The sequence below is a fragment of the Urocitellus parryii genome, chromosome 14 (genome assembly GCF_045843805.1).
Source record: "Urocitellus parryii isolate mUroPar1 chromosome 14, mUroPar1.hap1, whole genome shotgun sequence".
In the NCBI taxonomy this organism is placed as follows: Eukaryota; Metazoa; Chordata; class Mammalia; order Rodentia; family Sciuridae; genus Urocitellus; species Urocitellus parryii.
In genome coordinates, this window is record NC_135544.1 from 46,563,218 (window position 1) to 46,581,966 (window position 18,749).

The 18,749-nt window shown below is 33.1% G+C and overlaps 1 protein-coding gene across 1 annotated transcript in view; it reads left to right on the forward strand.

Moving 5' to 3' along the window:
• The window catches only part of Naf1 (nuclear assembly factor 1 ribonucleoprotein), a 38,602-nt gene that overhangs the window by 13,042 nt on the left and 6,811 nt on the right, over positions 1-18,749 (forward strand). Inside the window, exons 3-7 of the mRNA XM_026395848.2 lie at positions 1,892-1,985; positions 4,761-4,843; positions 10,897-11,057; positions 13,967-14,018; positions 16,829-16,931. Of these exons, the coding sequence (XP_026251633.2) occupies positions 1,892-1,985; positions 4,761-4,843; positions 10,897-11,057; positions 13,967-14,018; positions 16,829-16,931 (493 nt within the window). The remainder of the gene's footprint in view (positions 1-1,891; positions 1,986-4,760; positions 4,844-10,896; positions 11,058-13,966; positions 14,019-16,828; positions 16,932-18,749) is intronic.

Consider the following 18,749-nt stretch of genomic DNA (forward strand, 5'->3'; position numbering starts at 1 on the left):
TTTTCATTAAAGGAGATTATATGGCTGAGAGATTTACTTGACATTGTACCAGGGGAAGCTGCTGTGTTATCAGGGAGCCACGTGTTAATCTAATAATTATAGTAATATTTGCTTCTGCAAACCAGAGGTATCTATGCATACATCCTAGGTAGTTAATGTTCTTTGGAAGATCTGCCTTTTTAATTTTATTTTTGAAAAGGTAGGGTTTAGGTCTTTTTTTCATTCCTTGAAAAGTCTGCATTGAATTATATTTCTATTTTCTGGTTTCTCTGTCTAAAAAAGACTGACTGCTGAAATTTATTAGCTTAGTCTGATGAAGTCAGTCAGTTCATTTAATAGATGTATAAGGAACACCTACTACTATGTGCCAATTATCTTTCTGGTGCTATTGCAACAAGTATGACTGACTGGGTCCTAGTTATTGTTGAATTTATTGTCTAGTTAGGGAAATGGACAATAAGTATGTAAACAAATGAAATGTTAAACAATAAGATATTTTGATAGAAGAAAAGCAGCAGGATAATTTGGTAAATAGTAACTAGGCTTGGAGGTAGTCCGGTTATTTTAAATTTAATAGTTAGGAAAGAGACGGTGACATTTAGCATCCAGGCATTGACACATTATCTGATGTGGTAATCCAAGCGAATCTTGCAGAGAGATTTGAACCCTCTGCATCTTCTAAAGCTTTATATGTTTGGATCTGCCAAAAATCTCCATGAAAGTATCTCTCTTGATTGAATTCCTATTGATGGAACTTGGAATATTTTTCTCTACTTCTCCTCTCCTAGCATGCTCATTTATAGTAAACAAATAGATCTGTTTTCCTTTAATTCAGTTCCCAAAATATCTGCCGTTTTCAAGTTTTCAAAGCAGATACATACTACTTGACTTACTAGGACTTTCAAAGGCAAACTCGCTACTTGAAATTGTACAAAGCTGGTTTTATTTACTTGTCTCTGAAGTGTTTTTGTACCCTTATCTCAAAATATCAAACAGGGCTGGGGATGTGGCTCAGTGGTTGAGTGTCTCTGAGTTCAATCCCTGATACCCAAAAAAAACAAACAAACAAGACTTCTTTAGGAACAACTTCCTTCCAAGAGTTAATATAATTTGACAAGGGTCAAGACCAAAAAGCTCTGTTTTTTAAATTTAATGGCTAATGTCAGTTTTATTCGTAGATTTCTCTTCAACTTCATCTCTATTTGATTAGCAACTGAATTTTTGTAGGTTTTAGCTTATCAAAGAAGAGAAATTTTTAAAATTTATTTTATTTTTTAAAAATAAGAAATTTATTTTGTAATTTAGAGAAAATACCAGGTAACACTTTCACAGCTTTCTCAGGCTACATTCTGTTTCCAGGAATTCTGTGTTTGCCTGACAGTTTTCATTGCTTTTTTCCTGAAGAGGCCAGATGTTCACCTCTTCTCCATACAGCCCCCAAAAGACTGCTGTATAGTCTGCTGTTTAGTCACCACTAGGTTAATTAATCAAGTTGATAAGATAACTCAGAGAGAACTCTTTTTGGAGCAATTATAGTTGCTAGTAGAGTTATTTCTCTTCTAATGGAATGTCTCGGGGGTCCTTAATGATAATGGCTTTGATTGTGTGTCTCTTGTTGAAATGTGATTGGAGAAAGTCTGGAATATTTATTTCTATACTCTAACTGGATTGGATGTAGAGAGTATATTGTAGACCTGTGGAGATACTTTTGTCACTTAAATGGGAGAAATGCTATCAGAAGTCCATGCAGCCAGTAAAAAGGATAACACAATAGAGATGTTTTAAGTGCTTAATGTTACATCTTCAGAAATGTGTATAACATTTCAAATGGAAAATGTTTAAGTTGTTGAAGTTGGAATAAGATTAATGCTCTCTTTAAATATTATTATAGGAGCTGCCTTCTGTTGAAGAACTCACTATTATTCTGCCTGAAGATATTGAATTAAAACCTCTTGGGATGGTTTCAAGTATAATTGAACAATTAGGTATGTAAGTAATTTTATTAACAAAATGACTTGTGTCCACAAGCATATACTAATAATTAAATCAAGGGCTTTGTAACTAATAAACTCTTGTGTTTATATTAAGTTTGAGGTACAAAATTCAGTTTTTACTTAAATGATAGAGAAGTACATTTTTTCTGTAAAAATTTAAAGTCTGCATTTACTGACATACTCTCTTCAGAATTTCCTCTGTTAGTTTTATATTGCCATTCTAACATTGCTACAAATGTAGTGACTTACAACCGTATAAATTTTTTATTGTTATTAATTATATATGTTTTTCAAAGAACTGGGGGTTGAACTCTGGGTCCCCAAGCTTGCTCCACAAACTCTATCACTGAGCTACATTCAGTTCTTTTTATTCTTTTATTTTGAGCAGGGTCTTGCTAAGTTGTTTAGGCTGGTCTCAAACTTGCTATCCTCCTGCCTTCGCCTCTAGAATAGCTGGAATTACAGGTGTGTGCTGCCATGCCCGGCTCAGATTTATTATCTTACAGTTCTTGTAGACCACTCATGACCACACATCTATTATGAGACTTTGAGTCTTAATGGGCTAAAATCAGATTATCCAGCAGGACTGAGCTGCTTTCTGTAGGCTCTTGGGGAGAATCCATTTCTTTGTTTCTTTTGGACTAGTGCAGGCCACATTTCTTAGCCCATGGGCTATCTTCCATCATGCTTAAAGTAATTAATGTAGCATCCTTTTTTGACCCTTCTTCCATCATTACCTCTCTTTCTGACCACACTCCAGGAAGGTTATCTTCTTTTAAGGACTCCTTGGATTGGGCCTACCTTTGTAATCCATGGCATTCTACCCCCATCACAAGGTCCTTAAATTTAATGACATCTGCAAAGTCTCTGTTTTAAATTTAAGGAGCATATTTCTAAGTTCAGAAATTGGAACATGGGGATATCTTTTGGGGAGCCATTCTTTCTAGTATCTCAAAATTTTTATCTCACAAACATGTAAATTTGAAATTCTATGATTTAAAATGGATATTTATGGGGCTGGGGATGTGGCTCAAGCGGTAGTGCGCTCGCCTGGCATGCATGCGTCCCGGGTTCGATCCTCAGCACCACATACAAAAAAAGATGTTATGTCCGCCGAAAACTAAAAAATAAATATAAAAAATTCTCTCTCTCTCTCTCTCTCTCTCACTCTCTCTCTTAAAAAAATGGGTATTTATGACATGAAATATGAAAAGAATGGGATAGTTTAGATATGTTTGGCTCAAAGATGTGAGGAAGGCGTGTAAGAGTCTTGAGGTTCATGTGGGTACCATTAATTCTCATGATGAGACACACCTGAGAGTAGAATGTAGCACTAATGAAATCATAGAATTTTTGAATTGTGAGAAGGTAGTAAATTGCCCAAGAGCCCTCTTAGTTTAGAGAATCTAAGGAACACAGATATATTCAAGTCACTTTCTCTTAAGATCAGTTGTCTTAAGTCATTGGTTGAAATAGGACTCCATCTTTTGACCTTTCTTACAGTGTCTGTATCAGTCAGTGTTTTTAAAAATTAATTTTATAGTTTTCAATTTATTAATTAAAATTTGGGTTACTAAAACTATTCATTGTTCCCACGCCATCACATGTACTAGTTTTTAAGTTTACCTTGTGGTTCTTAATTATATATATAGATAAATCAAATAGATAATTAATTTCTTATAGTATCAGCCGAGCATTTATTAGTTTTAATGTTTGCAGACAAATTATAGGTCATAGCGTTGATCCTCAAGGAAAAGTCAACTGTATGATGTGCATGGAATAATGCTTTGTTAATGTATTATGACCAACACAATGAAATATACTAATAAAATTTTCAACTTTACTGGGTAATAAAGAGTGAAGAAATCAAAATCAACACATGCTATTATTGTATACCAACCTGTTTTGAAAGCCTAAAATATCTAACATAATTTTGACCAAATTTAAAAAAGGAAAACTATTAATACATTAGTCAAATTAATCTATGAATTCAAGTAAGACCTTAGATGAAAAGAAAGGATTTGACATTGTACGGTGTAGTTCTAAAAGCCATGCTGGGTTTTTCTGTTTGAATTTTAAAAATAGGGACTAATTAGATATTATCCATCTAGATAGAAGCAGAGAAATATCACTGTCAAAAATGTTAAATAACTGACATACAACCACAAAAAGAAAAATAAACACGAGACAAATCTTTAAGATTAGAGCAACAAGTAAGAATAGGCCAATGGGATAATGCTTTTTTTTTTTTTTTTTTGATAAGGGAACTTAAATGTAATGATAAAAATTACTGTGAACTCTTTTGCCCTTTTTTCATCTGTTCAAGGGAAAATGTTTTGTTAAGCACTTAATTTAGCATTTTTATTTTTACTTATCAGTAAATAATCAATGCTTTGTAGGAAATAATTCCAGAGTGAGAAACCTGACTGATTTCTTCTGTTACTACATGTGATTTTACTATTTTTGGCAAAAATTGACAAAATTTACTCTTGGATTTTTTGACTTCTTAATGAGTTATTCGAATTTTCCATTATATTTTATATTTTTCTTTTTGGAATTATAAGTTTTTGTGTTAAATATCACAGGTTAGCTGCCTGTGTTTTGTGATTATATTTTGTTTACTGAAGAGAAATAGTTGCTAAGGTGTATGTTACCCCACCTTAAGTTTTATTTTAAATTATGTTGTAATTAAAGCATAAATTCTCACCAAAATTCTACATTATCTTTGGATTAAATCTTGAAATAATTTTTTTTTATGTTTTTCAGTAATAATTGAGTCTATGAATAACCTACCTCCAGTTAATGAGGAAACTGTAATTTTTAAAAGTGATCGACAAGCAGCAGGAAAGGTTTGTAAAATTCAGTTCCTACAAATTATTGTGTGTCTTTTTTTTTTTTATTTTCTTCCCCTATTGGTGCTAAGAAGAGTTTATTAATTTTAGTAGATGAGCAATCTAGAGCTCTCATGTTTAATATATTCTTGATTTCCTTCAGTCCTTTATAAATCTGTAAATTGGTTTCATACTGCTATTTTGCTCCATGAGTCACAGAATACACACACATAGCATTCTTACCAGGTACTTTGCTAGGCTATAGGTATACATACTGAATAAAGACACAGTTCCCTGCCCTCCTAGTTTGCAGAGCTGTGTGAGGAAGACTTTCCTTAGGGTATTAGTTCTCAATCAATTTTGGTTTGTGATTCCCAGTGAGTTTGTGACTCTTTTAAAGTTTTTAGATTTTGGCCTTCTCAGGTAGAAGCCAAGAGCAGGGTCTGTTTCCAGTGGAAAAGATTTCAGAGACAGCAGTGAAGTGTCACTGTAAGTACCCTCTAGGGAACTATGAATATGTGTATTTTCAATGCCACCATAAGGTTCGGTCCCTTTTAACATTTTTCTTTTTTTGAACTGAGTATGTAACCCAGGGCATTTTACCAATGAGGTATGTTCCCAGCTCTTTTTATTTTTTATTTTGAGACAGGTTCCAACTAAGTTGCTTAGGGCCTTTCTAAGTTGCTGAGGCTGGTCTTGACTTGGGATCTTCCCATCTCGGCCTCCTAGTCACTAGGATTACAGGCATGTGCCATCACGCCCAGGCCTTTTAACATCTAAGTAGTGGAACAACCTGCATGTTCATCCTTAATGTGAAAAACCACATACTTCACTAAGCATATAGGCAGTTTTGACATCAAGCATATAAGTACTATCAGGCATAGTGGCACATGCTTATAATCCCAGTGGTCCAGAAAGCTGAGGCAGGAGCATCCAAAGTTCATTGCTAGCCTCACTAACTTACTGAAATCCTGTTTCAAAATTATAGAATGGCTGGGAATGTACCCCTGAGATCAGTTCCCAGCACCGGGAAGAAAAATGTAAGTACTAACCAAGTGTTCATTTTTTATGTGACAATAGGGACCGAGTTTTTTATTCACCTCAATATTTCAATGAATATAATAGTTCTTTCTAAGTGTATGTGCTAATAAGTAAATGTGTATTGACTTGGGAGGGAGGGGGATAAGTAACCAACTGTTTTCTGGTGAAATAACTTATTGGGGTTTCCCAAATGCGCAATAATTGGCGGCTTCTTCTTCTTTTTTTTTTTTCTGTTCCAGGAGTTATACTTAATTTACTTTAAATCAAGAAAATCCAAATATTTTAAGCTTTTACCTTACACAGCCGTTTTGTTTTCAGTAACTTTTTCTGTTGTCCATTCTAACACAACTTGGAAAGTGGTCAGGTTTTTATCAGTGTCCTGCTGCCTTTCACCACCTAAATGTGTTTTTTAGATTGACTGGCCAGTTAACCAAAGCAGTGAGTCACTCAATTGCAAAGCAGTTGGTAGAAGAATTAATTGGAGTGAGGAACTAATATTTTTGGCATTTTTTGAGAAAGTTTGTGAGGGGAAAGAGGACTTGTTAGTGTCTAAAGGATGGTGGTGTGGCTTTTTATTTTTGAAAGTGGGTCTCAGAATTTTTAAATTTAGAAAGAAGTACTGAAGTATATAGTACAAACTCTGCTTACTGCCAATGCCTTTGTAAAAGATTGGAGATAGACTGACCTCTGGGTAGATTGAGAGAGAAAAGGAATGGGAAATGAGCAGATGATTGTCCCCACCGGCAGGACACATCAATGTGGGCAAGGAACCTAGATGGGGAGGAATGAAGGGACAAGAGACACGGAAGGATGACAGCAAGACAGGAATTCTGATCAAGCTGCAAACTTTTATTGTTCACACAGGGGTATTTATATGCTGGGGATGGGGAAGCTCTCTAATCAGCAATTGCTGGATGTGGGTGGTAAAACTGCCAGCTGCATGATGTCTGATGATCCTGATAACCGCAGGATGTTCCAGGGAGATAGGTAGCTGCAGGATGTCTCCCAGGCAGGATGTCTCCCAGGGGGCTGTCAGGCTAATCTTTCCTTGTAGCCCCTGACAGATGATCATGATGGGAAAGGCTATCCATGCCCATTGGTCCCCTTTTGTAGGAGAAACCTATTTTCTTCCCTGGCAAAAATCAAAGTTTTCTTTCTGCTCTAGAGAGGAGGAAAAGGGAAAAGAAGAGCCGTAAAAAGAGGGGAGAAGAGGCAAGGGAAACATATTTCTTAATTTTCTGAATAGGACATTATTGAAGCTGAGCACTTCTTAATTTCTTTTATTATGATATTAATGATGGTTGCCTTTCTCTCTTACTAGCTAATTTTAATTTCAAAATACCCAAACACTTTGCTAATTAAACCCTCTAAACTGACATTTTATATCCCCGATATATTTGAATTTTCAGACCTTTAAGTGTGATTAATAATAATCAGCTTGTGTCATTTGTCTTTGAAAGGAGCAGTATAAAAATATAATAGTTAGGTCACTAACTTCAGTTAGCTGGCATAAGGCTTCAAGCAAAAATTCAATCTTTAAATATACCCAGGAAGCTTTGTAAATTTGAGAAATGACAAATCATTAAAAAATATTCAATTATAAATCTGAGCACCTTGAAATGATTCCCCAAAGTAGTGGTGGTGATAGGAAGGGTTAGAATATAAAACAAACCAGTGACCAAGATATGAAATGGATGTGCTTTAATCTTGTTAGCTATCTTATCTAGATACATAACATGAGCCATTGCTCATGCTTTCTTTGTCCTCTGCTCTTCAATAACAACAAAATTAATCAGCCACAGTGATATTTTATGTTCTTTGTAGCCCATCCCCACCCTGTATTGGAGATTGAACCCATAACTTTGTGCATACTAGGCAAGTGCTCTATCACTGAACACATCCCCAGCCCTCCTTATTTTTTTTTATTTTGAGACAGGGTCTCACTAACTTGCCCAGACTGGCCTTAAATTTGAGATTCTCCTGACTCATCCTCCCACGTCCCTAGGATTACAGGCATGTGCCACTATACCCAGCTTCTTTATCTTTTTAAAATTCACTGACACCCACATCATAAATATTTATTTTTTGCATTTAGCTTGTCTGGGATCTTTTTTGTTCCCAGAAAGAATTTTGTATTTTGATAATTATCAAGTTCCCTGATCATTGAAATATTTCTTAACCAGACCTTTTGGGTATTTACCAAAAAAGTCACAAGGAATTATCAGAATTAATCCATCCATTGCACTGCAGTTCAGAAGCAAGGATATTTTTTCCTTCAGTACATTTTAAAACTGAGAGAAAACTTGATAAAATTGAGCAAAATTGACTGAGAACTCAATTTCATTTCCTTCCTACCTCCCACTTTCTTCCCCACTAATGTCAGGAGGACAATCTCAGATTACTATTTCTAGATTTGCCCTTTGATTCCCATAACGATTGATTCTCTTTGGTAAGTATTGGGATCTATTTCCCTCTCAAATACCATTGGCTAAGGAACTTTTACTGATTTTTTTTTTAAAGATCAGTTTATATTGACAGTCTTTGTAGGTAGGATATGATGGGTTCCTGAAGGTCTCCATGTTATATGGATGCAGTGTTGTTTTTTTTTGCCTCTCTCAGTTCTCATGGATACTTCATGTTAACTTGTGATATGATACACACAGTGATTGAAGTAATCACTTGATTTGACCAGTGACTTGGGATACCCTGCCTGTCTATATTCTTTCATTTTTGTTAATGTTTAAAAAAATCACAAAATGATTGATATAAGACAATCCTGAAAGGGTGTGGAGATTAATTTTCCTCACTTTCATTCACCTTCTCGTAGTGTAGTAATAAATTGGCTCAGTAGAACAGGCCAGCAGCATATTAGAAGGCTTGGCCTTCTACATGCACAGTCTTCCAGTGCTATTCCTGGTCCTGGAGATTCCTGGATGTATTTCTTGTTACTTAGAGAATCTGTGACTTACTAGTCCCTCTTAGACTGACTTTTATGTGTGTGACATGGTGTGTTTGTAGAGAGGGAGAATAGGGTGGTGCTCATTCTCCCTACTAGAGTGTTTTCTGTGCCTGTCAGTCTGCTGGCTCAGGCAGGCCCAGCACATACACTTGCTGGGACTTTGGCCATGCTGTATACAAAATGTCTAAGCCCAGTCTATCCTGTGGAATGAGAATTTGAGGGACTGCATACTCTTCATTAATACTGTGTTCCTCAGTTTTTTCCCAACAGATTCCATGTTATATCTGTACCATGTTGTGGTAGTGGTATATGTTAACCTCTGTGTGACAGAAATCCTTTGTATGAGCACTTCTACTACAGAATACGTACTATTGATTAAGGTATAAAAGTAAATGTCTCCATTGTTACTATCCTAAATTTTTCTTTTTACACTCTCCTTGCAGTCTGTTACTTGTTTTGCTTTTATTTCAAGTTAAGTTTTTTGGAAATTACAAAGTTCCCAAAGTTGAGTGGAATTACTAAGGAGGGATACAAATTACTCATTGTAGAACTGTATGAGAAGACATGGGCTGGCCTGAGCTCTGCTGTGTTTAAAGTTTCTCCTCATAGTTTAGCAATCAGATATATCTATATTTTGCAGTTGACAGTTACTTAAAATATTATCAAATTCTTTTTTTTTTTTTAATAACTGTTTGCTAAATTGCTTAAGTAGACTTGGCCAAATTTCCTGTGACTGATTGAGGTAGGGGTACAGGTCAATATTGGTGCATGCCACATATCAATTTCACAGTTCAACTTTCTGTTTCCTCTTGAATGTGGTATTATTTCACTTAAAAACTTTGTGATGATTCCACTATAGTTGTGGCTCATAAGCACTTCATTGTCTAAGAATTTGAATGCCATTTACATTTTAGTTCAAACCAGACTCTTTATAACCCTGTTGACATAATTTTTTTTATAGATAGGCATGTGTCACTGTGTCAGCTAGAGGTCTGTTGTGTTTATATAAACCTCTCAAAGATGATTTTTTGTTGTTTTATTACATCATTTGTTTTACTTTTAAAATTTTTTATCAGTTCTAAATTATTGATGTTAATTCAGAACACATTGGCATTTTAATTGCTTTTAATGCTACTACTTTTTCTTAGGGTATAATAACCTTCAGAATGGTGTACCTTGCTGTGTTAGATGTTTTATGCCTTAGTGAAAATGAACAAAAGCTGGAATACTATACTGTGTATTACAAAATGAGAAGACTTAATATCAGAATCAAAGATTTGATAAAATAGACACTTTCCAGTTTGTAAATTGTCCAAGGATTTAGTAATTCACATCAGTAGTTTTAATAATTATCATATTTGGTTCAAGGATTTAGTAATTTACATCAATAGCTTTAATAATTATCATATTTGGTTCTGATAATTCAGCTTCTCCCAAATCAGTTTTTAGAAGTTTTCAAAATTAGAGAGAGATGTACATATTGAAGACGTCCATCATGGCATCATGTCTTCTATTGGACAACTTGGAAGCTGCCTGAATATACAGTAACGAGACAAATTAATAAATTGTGCTATATAGCCATTAAAATTATATAATTAACTGCTTTTTAAAAAGTCATGGTTTAATTTTTTAAAATGTCTAACACTCTATGGAAACAGAGGAGTTGATCTGCAGAAGCTTACTTTAGTTTCCCAATTATAAAAGTACAAATGCAGATAGCATCTTAAATTCAAAAGGTACCAGTTATAATATTTGTACCTTACAACTTAAATGGACAATACTTTTTAAATTTCATTATTTGCATCTATAAGGTAACCACTATAATGATTTTAATTTGTTAAGAAACAAGCTTAGAAAAAATTTTTATAAGGAAATTTGGGATAAGCTGCATTTATAATCAAAATATGAAGACTGAGTATATAAACAGGACAAGGATAAGTTCATTGCCCTAAGATTGACAAAATTATCTTATTTTAGCAGCTACAAGTGGCATTTTTCAAAAGAAATATTGCTAACATTTCAAATCATTTTCCATGTTAAAACGGACCTTTATGCTTCTTCTATTTTGTAGATATTTGAAATATTTGGACCTGTTGCACATCCGTTTTATGTGTTACGGTTTAATTCTTCAGATCACATTGAAAGTAAAGGTATTAAAATCAGGGAGACTATGTATTTTGCTCCATCAATGAAAGACTTCACCCAATATATATTCACAGAAAAACTAAAACAGTAAGTACTTTATTGACATATTAGTTCTTTATTTATCTAACATTTAAGAATAATTCTACGATTTGTTATCACATTTTATAGGTAGAAATCATTTGTATCTTTTGTTCCAGATGTAATGATAGCCCACTGGGAGAACATTTGTATCATGTAAATTTTATGAATTCTAGTTCATTGTTTTTTTCATTATGTTCTGTATGTAACTACTTCAACATTGGTATTTTGATTTTAAAATGTTTCTTTAGATTTTAAATAAAATTCTGTTTGGTTTACATTCATAGGGTTAACTATTTAATAAAACTAAAATATTCACCAAGAAAAAAAGTGACTAAATTTTAGATTGCTTATAATTTGTAAATTTATGGAGAGAGACAATTAAAATATGTCACTGCAAAGTTGAATGTAAAACTGTGGTAAAAAGGTTGACCTCTCCAACAAATTAGTGGCCTCCATTTTGTCTATATATATGCAGAATGATCCCTGTAGTATGTGAGTCACAAAATTTTTGCCTAATTGTACTCTTTCTGGTTTATTGTCTATTTTGCAAGTATTGTGTTGGCAAGTGTTAGCTGTACAGCTGATTTATATCAGTAGAACTTACTGTGATAATTATATAATTTAATCTCTTCTTTTACTTTCTCTTTTTTTTGGAAGGGTGGTGGTACTAAGGATTGAACTTCAGGGGGTTCCCACTGTGCCCAGCCTATTTTAATTTTTATTTTGAGAAAAGATCTCACTAAGTTGCCCAGGCCCATGTCAAATTGAAATCCTCCTGCCTCAGCTTCCTACATGTCTATGATTACAGCATGTGCCAGCAAGCCCAGCCCATAATTTAATTTTTTATCTAAACATGGTATATGAGTTCAAGTAGGATAGGTTTTTCTATAAAAATAAGTTGAGTGCTTTGAGAAAGCTGTAATTAACTACAAAAATATAGTCAAATTAGGAATGGAAGAAGACCACAGAAGAGGGAGGCAGAGGGGGTTTTAAATCCAAAAAGACTTTACACTTTGACACAGATTTGTTTAAGTTTTAGCTCTCCTGTTATAGGAAATCTGAAATACAGGCTATGTACTTTTAGATGTAGTTTTTCAAGGAAATTTAGTCAGTGGGTAACCTTGGGTCTTCCTCCAAAGTATTAGTCCATGCTGCAAAGCTTAAGGTCTCTATTCCACTTCCAAGTTAAATTAAGTCACTGAATTTCTTTAGTTATTTCAGAGGTAAAATTTGTAGTCTTTAATTGATTAAACTCATGTTTAAGAAGATCATAATTATCTGAAAGATAATTTTGTTCAATCTCTTCAGATTGTGTAAGGTTAATTTCCCTAAATAACTGCTAGCAGGAAAGATGAATTAAATAGACATTAAGTCATAAAGATTTTAATATGTTTTAAAATAATGCTTTAAATAATTAACATTTCTATCTGCTACGGATAACAAGATGCTGCTGTTACAATAAATATTTTAATATGTAATATGCTGTACAATAAATATTTTAGCTTAACACAGGTAGTTGGAATGTTTTCTGAAAATGTTTATTAAATAGGAATAAACTATAGAATTGGGAATTAGATTGTCCTGCATAAACCCCATTGATGGTGCACTTTGGTGTCTCTCATGGGAACTCTGTGCACTACTTAACTTACCAGCCTAACAAGGCTAATTTAATTTTAGCTTTCCATATACTGTCTGTAAAAAGTGCTTTCAGAAATGTTGTCTGATTTTTCCTTTAGTGGCTTTTTGATTTCCTGTGGTAGATGTACTAGTTGGGGAATTTTTCCCAATTACATATTTGAACTCCAGGCTAAGCCATTTCAGGTCATGAGATGTCATATATTCCAAAAGGAATATTAGAGCTGTGTTAAATGTACAGATTGTAAAATGACAATTGAATAAATAAGTACCTTATTTAACTGATAAAAAATACATCATATATAATGTCAAAGATTCAAGTCAAATATTTAAAGCAAACTTGATGTTCATTTTGTGCCACCATACTGACATCTGTGCATTGATTTTAGTGGCATTAATTCCTGAGACCCTCACTCATTGTCTAGTTTAAAGCAATGAGCATCCAGTCACAGTACTTTATAATATTTTAGTGCATTTGAATAACTATATTGCCTGAAGTCATGGAATTAATAAGATTAAAAAGGTAAGATTTAAAAGTGAGGTTTAAGAAATTATAATCATATTCATTATATGTACTTTTCTTGGTTTTATAGAATGTGAAACTTTTCCACCAGGAGTAATTAAGTTTCAGCTCCGTTTACTCCTTCCACATACACCTCTGATTATTCTGTCCTTCTGAATTTTCAGTGTTTCTTCTCATCATCCTCAAATTAGTCTTTCTTTCACTTTCCGTGCTTTGAGAATCCCTGTTGAAATAAGTCTGGGCCACTTAATAATTGTTGAAATAAATCTGGGCTACTTACAGTCAGTCAGAATGAGGAGAGAAGGATTTAAATCAATAGCTCTAGCATCAGATCTGTAAAATCCCGGAAAAGGGAACACTTCATATCTTTGCATCTGTAGCTGCTTGAGTGACTTCTGATTTGTAATTGATGTTGAACAAACATTTCCTGAACAGAGTTTATGCAAACTTCAGGTATCACAAAAGTAAAACCATGTTTATCTGCACACCACAATCTTGGTTTCTCTTCTTAATTCCCTAATTCTAATACTTAAATGGGTCCAAATTTTGTGGTTTTCTTATGAGATTCTCATATTATCTGAAATAAGGTAAAGGACACATAAATGGTCTTTTGTTTTTTGCTATTTTCATGTATTGCAAAATTGCCAGTTGCGCTCATCTTCTTTATTTTCCATACTATTAATGTTTTATAAGCACTGTTAACAGCATATTTTTGATAAGTACTTTTTAAATTTGTTTATTAAAATTCTTTTTTCAGGGATAGGGGATCAGATGCATCATGGAAGAATGATCAGGAACCACCACCAGATGTAAGTATTAAGCTTCTTACTGAATGTTTTATAAAGTAGGCATGACTTAAGTCTTTTTATTTTTAGTAAGTTTTTAATTGTTTTAGTAAATTCTTCAAATGGGACATGAAAACATTATTGTGAAGCTTTTGATAATATGCACCCTTCATATAAAATCATTAGAGACTTACCTACCTCCCCATTTTTTATAGCATAATTACCTTTTTGAAACAAGATCTCCTTGATTTATATTTTTATATCTATTCCAGCAAGGCATGGAACGATGGGTTGATAATCTAGTCTGTTTAGAGATGTGAAATTAATTTGGGGGTAATATGTAAATGAATTAATTATTTAGTAGAATTATTTGGTTTAACTCTCCATGGAGATGTTAAAGCAGATTTTCTTGTACTCAGTTCTGTAAAATGTTTTTCAGTATTATTGATTTTTGGTATTTTCAGATTCAGATAATCATTTTAGATATTCTCAAGCAATGCCAAGCTCATGGTGTGTATTAACTTCTAATTTTGTTGAGGTAGTTTTATACCCACATAGAGAATTTTATACAGGTATGAGTCACTTGACCAGGGAGGGATCTTAGCTTATTATCCACATTGAAATGGGATTATGTTTTCTAGTTAACATGTACACATGTAATGCTCTGTACACTCACTTAACATTCTCTGGTAGGTTTAGAGCATTTTGTTTCTCAAATTCTGTTTCAAAAGTGTTTTGGAGATTGAATCAGATCTTGAAATATATCTCTTGTGAAATTCAGATATTCTAATACATGCCTATTATTTCCAGACTAAACATGGAAGTTACTAATTGTGATAATGTAAAATGTTTATGAAATTGGTTTCATAAAAGATTAATGACAAAATGAAATCCCACGTGCTTCATGATGTTTATTTTTTCCAGGTGGCAGACTGGATCATGAACTGTGTTGGGATTGGATTTTGTAATATTTGTTGATGACATTTTGTAGTTCCGAATTATTGCCTGATATTGATGGTTGATTAGAATTTGTGAGGCCTAAAATAAATTATGTGCCCTGAAAATAGGAAGCTTTAACATATAAAAGAAAATTTGAGAGATAATGTACTATGAAAATGTTGGAGATGCATTAAGGTCCTAAAAATCACTCAGGAATACATCTTATTTTATATCCATTTCTAACATAAACATATGAAATTTATAACTGAATAAATGTTTAATGAATGCAAATTTGAAAACAAGGAAAAGTAAATCTTAGTAAAATTTTACCAACGTAATCGCTCTAAAATAAACTATTCCAAATTAAAATTCTTTATTTCTTCCCTCTTGCTTTGAGATGATGCATGGGTATTTAAAATGGCACAATAATGTTCTTATTAACTTCTCCAACCTTGTCTCTTTGATTTTGCTGTATAAGGAGCTTTCACTTTGCCTTACAGAATCCTTTTGACTTTTTTTACACACCATATACTTCAGTGCCTCTGCACATATCATTCCCACTTCCTGAAGATTTCCTTTCCCTTATTTTCCCAGCTAACTCATGAGATGTTTATCTTGGGTTATTTTTACCAAGAAGGCTTTCTTCCTCTTTTTCCTCTTAATCCAACCCCATAATACTTACTTATTGTATTGCTGGTTTATTTGTTTTCTCATTTGACTAAATAGTTTCAAAGAAATAAACGTCTTCCATCTGATCTTAGTACTTTCTGGTGTCTGGTGGATGCCAGATTCAACCTGAGTTTAAAAATCTTAATACATTAAGATCAGTAATAAAAAAAATGTATCTTATATTTAAAGGTACTAAAATTTAGTTGATGTGTTTGAAAATGATAATGGTAGGTATATGGTCTTAGTGGTTCATGGAGGATTTTATCTGGAAAATATTATATTATTTCAGCAAGAGCATACTGAAAATGCCATACAGAGACATTTACATCTATTATGTTTCTTCCTTTTAAGTGTGCACATACGCCTACATGTGAAAGGTAATATGTTTTCTAGTGGTAGTAGAAAAACAGTATACCTGAACTAAAGATATCATGACATAAATCTTGATTTTCTGACAGGTGTAGAATGGTGAATTCCAATTCCGCATAAAATGTGAATTTTACACTAGTAATTTGAAATAATTTCCTCTTAGAATTTAGATCATATAGTTCTGTGTCTGGTTTTGAAAGCCAGGGAAGGGAAAGAACACAGTGCTTCATCTGGTGGGAGTGGATCTACATAACATCCCTGTGATTTTTTATGCCCTTACTTTGTCTTATTTTATATTTATTGCTTTTACTGTAACCTGTTAAGAGTGTAGAATGAGACTGGCATATAATGGTTATATTAATGTTTTTAAATAAATGAGTCACAAAGCAATGTTTTATTTTTATATTGGATCTGATGGTGTGTGAAATTTGCTTAATCTTAACTATTATCAATCAATATTTTGGCATCCTTTGGCAACTGGCATTATGATCAATCTTAAGTGTAAGTTGGAGGTCACACTTCTGGCCAGGCAGTGCCCACACCTGATGATGTAAAGTTACCTACCCAAAACTTTCTAGGAATTAATAAACCTTGATTGATGGTTTTACAGCTTGATTAATGATTAAACAGCTTTATTAATGGCCTGTATTAATGAAGTCTTTAGGCAATTGTCAGAAACAAAGAAACTTGACTTTTTAAGATTTCTAATTAGTTGAGATATTACTGGAAAATATTAAGTACTGAAAGGAGAAACTTGTCAAGGTCAGTTGCTAAATAATAGGTCTTACAGGTTTGTTCTAAGTCTCTAAGTATGAATTGACAAATCTATGTGATTTAAATCTACTTTCATCTGCAAGGCCTTAGACTTCAGTGATGATGAAAAAGAAAAAGAAGCCAAACAGAGAAAAAAATCTCAGATTCAAGGCCGGAAAAAACTCAAATCTGAATTTAATGAGCCAGGTGAGTGAATATAATATGTAGTCTTTATTTACGTTCATTTAGATCTATATAGGTTTATCTGTAATAAAGCTGAAAGACATTTCTATGTTCTGTGTTACTTTCTGGCATCCAGGAACTATTGGAGAAATTGTGCAACATGGGATATGGGTGGGTGAGAGTCACAAGGGAATAGTTAGTGATAGCTTTTTAAAATTAAACTTTTTGTGATACAAGAAATAATAGGAGACATGCTGCATACCTTTTACCCAGTTTCCTCCAGTTGTGACATCTTATAAAATTTGGTAGTACAATATCACAGCCAGGATTTTTGACATTCATGCAGTCAACATATATAACATTTCCATTACCAGCAAGCTCCCTAGGTTTCCTTTTTATAGTCATATCCATTTCCTGCTATCTTGCTTCCTCAGCTCATACCACTTACCTGTTATTCATTTCTCTAAAATACAGTGTCATGTGAAGAATGTTATGTAAATGGAGCTATATAGCATGTTAAAATTAGGGATTTGATTTTGCCAGTGACTGTAATTTTCTTGGCATCCATCCAGGTTGTTATATTTATTATTATAGATACACTTAATAGATTTTTCCTTTTCATTGAATAGTACTATTCCATGTTGGGACTATACCACAGGTTGTTTAAACATTCATCTATTAGAGGATATCTGAGTTGTTTGCATTTTTTGTTCATTTGGGCAAAGCTGCTATAAATATTTGTATATAGATTTTTGTGTGAAAACAAATTTCCATTCTTCTGGGACATATACACAAAAATGTAATTGCTAAGTTATATGACAGTTGCATTACATGCTTAGTTTCTTAAACTGTCATGCCTTTTTTTTTTTTTTTTTTTGGTTTGGTGGTACTATTTTATATTGTCATCAGTAGTAACACTGGTGACTCAGCTTCTCTGCATTCTCACCAACATTTAGTGTTGTCATTTTTAATTTTAGGTGTAAGTGATCTTTAATTGTGGTTTCAATTTGCACTTTCCTAATGGCTAGTAACATTGACCGTCTTTTCATGTGGTCATTTTTAACTATTTAGGTGGTAATGTTTATTCATGTTTTTCTCTATTTTCTAATTGTATTTCTGTTATTTTCCTTTTGAATTATTTGAAGTTTTTAAAAATAAATTTTTGTATTTGAGTCCTTTGGCAAATATGTACTTTATATATAATTTCTTCAGTATGTAGCTTGTCATTTCATCCTCTTAAAAGGGTCTTTTACAGAACAAAAGTTTTTAGTTTTATGAAAGCCAAATATATCAGATTTCATTTTATAAAGTCTAATAACTTCTTGCCTAATCATAGTAAAGATTTTTTCTTTTTTTCTCTAAAGTTTTGTAGTCACCTGCTTCACATTTTATATTCATGATCCATTTTGAGTTAAATTTTGAATAGGATAAGTGATTTGATTGATGTTGGTTCTTTTGCTTATAGATATCAAATTGTTTCTTTACTATTTGTTGAAAAGCTATGATTACTCCAGTGAATTCCTTTTGAGGTTCATCAGAAATTATTTGGCTATATTGTGTTGATCTGTTTCTAGCTTCTCTGTTCTATTCCATTGTTATGTATCTATACCACAGTCTTTATTATTGTACTTAATACTAAGTCTTGAAATTGGCTAGAGTGACACCTCCTACTTTCTCTTTTTTAGAATGATTTTTAGCTATTCTAGGTCATTTGCCTATCCTTACAAATTTTAAAATAATCTTCTCTGTATTGACAAAAAATCTTGCTGGAATTGTAATAGCAATTGCAGTAAACGTATTGATTAATTTTGAAAGAATTGTCATCCATGCTCCACTGACATT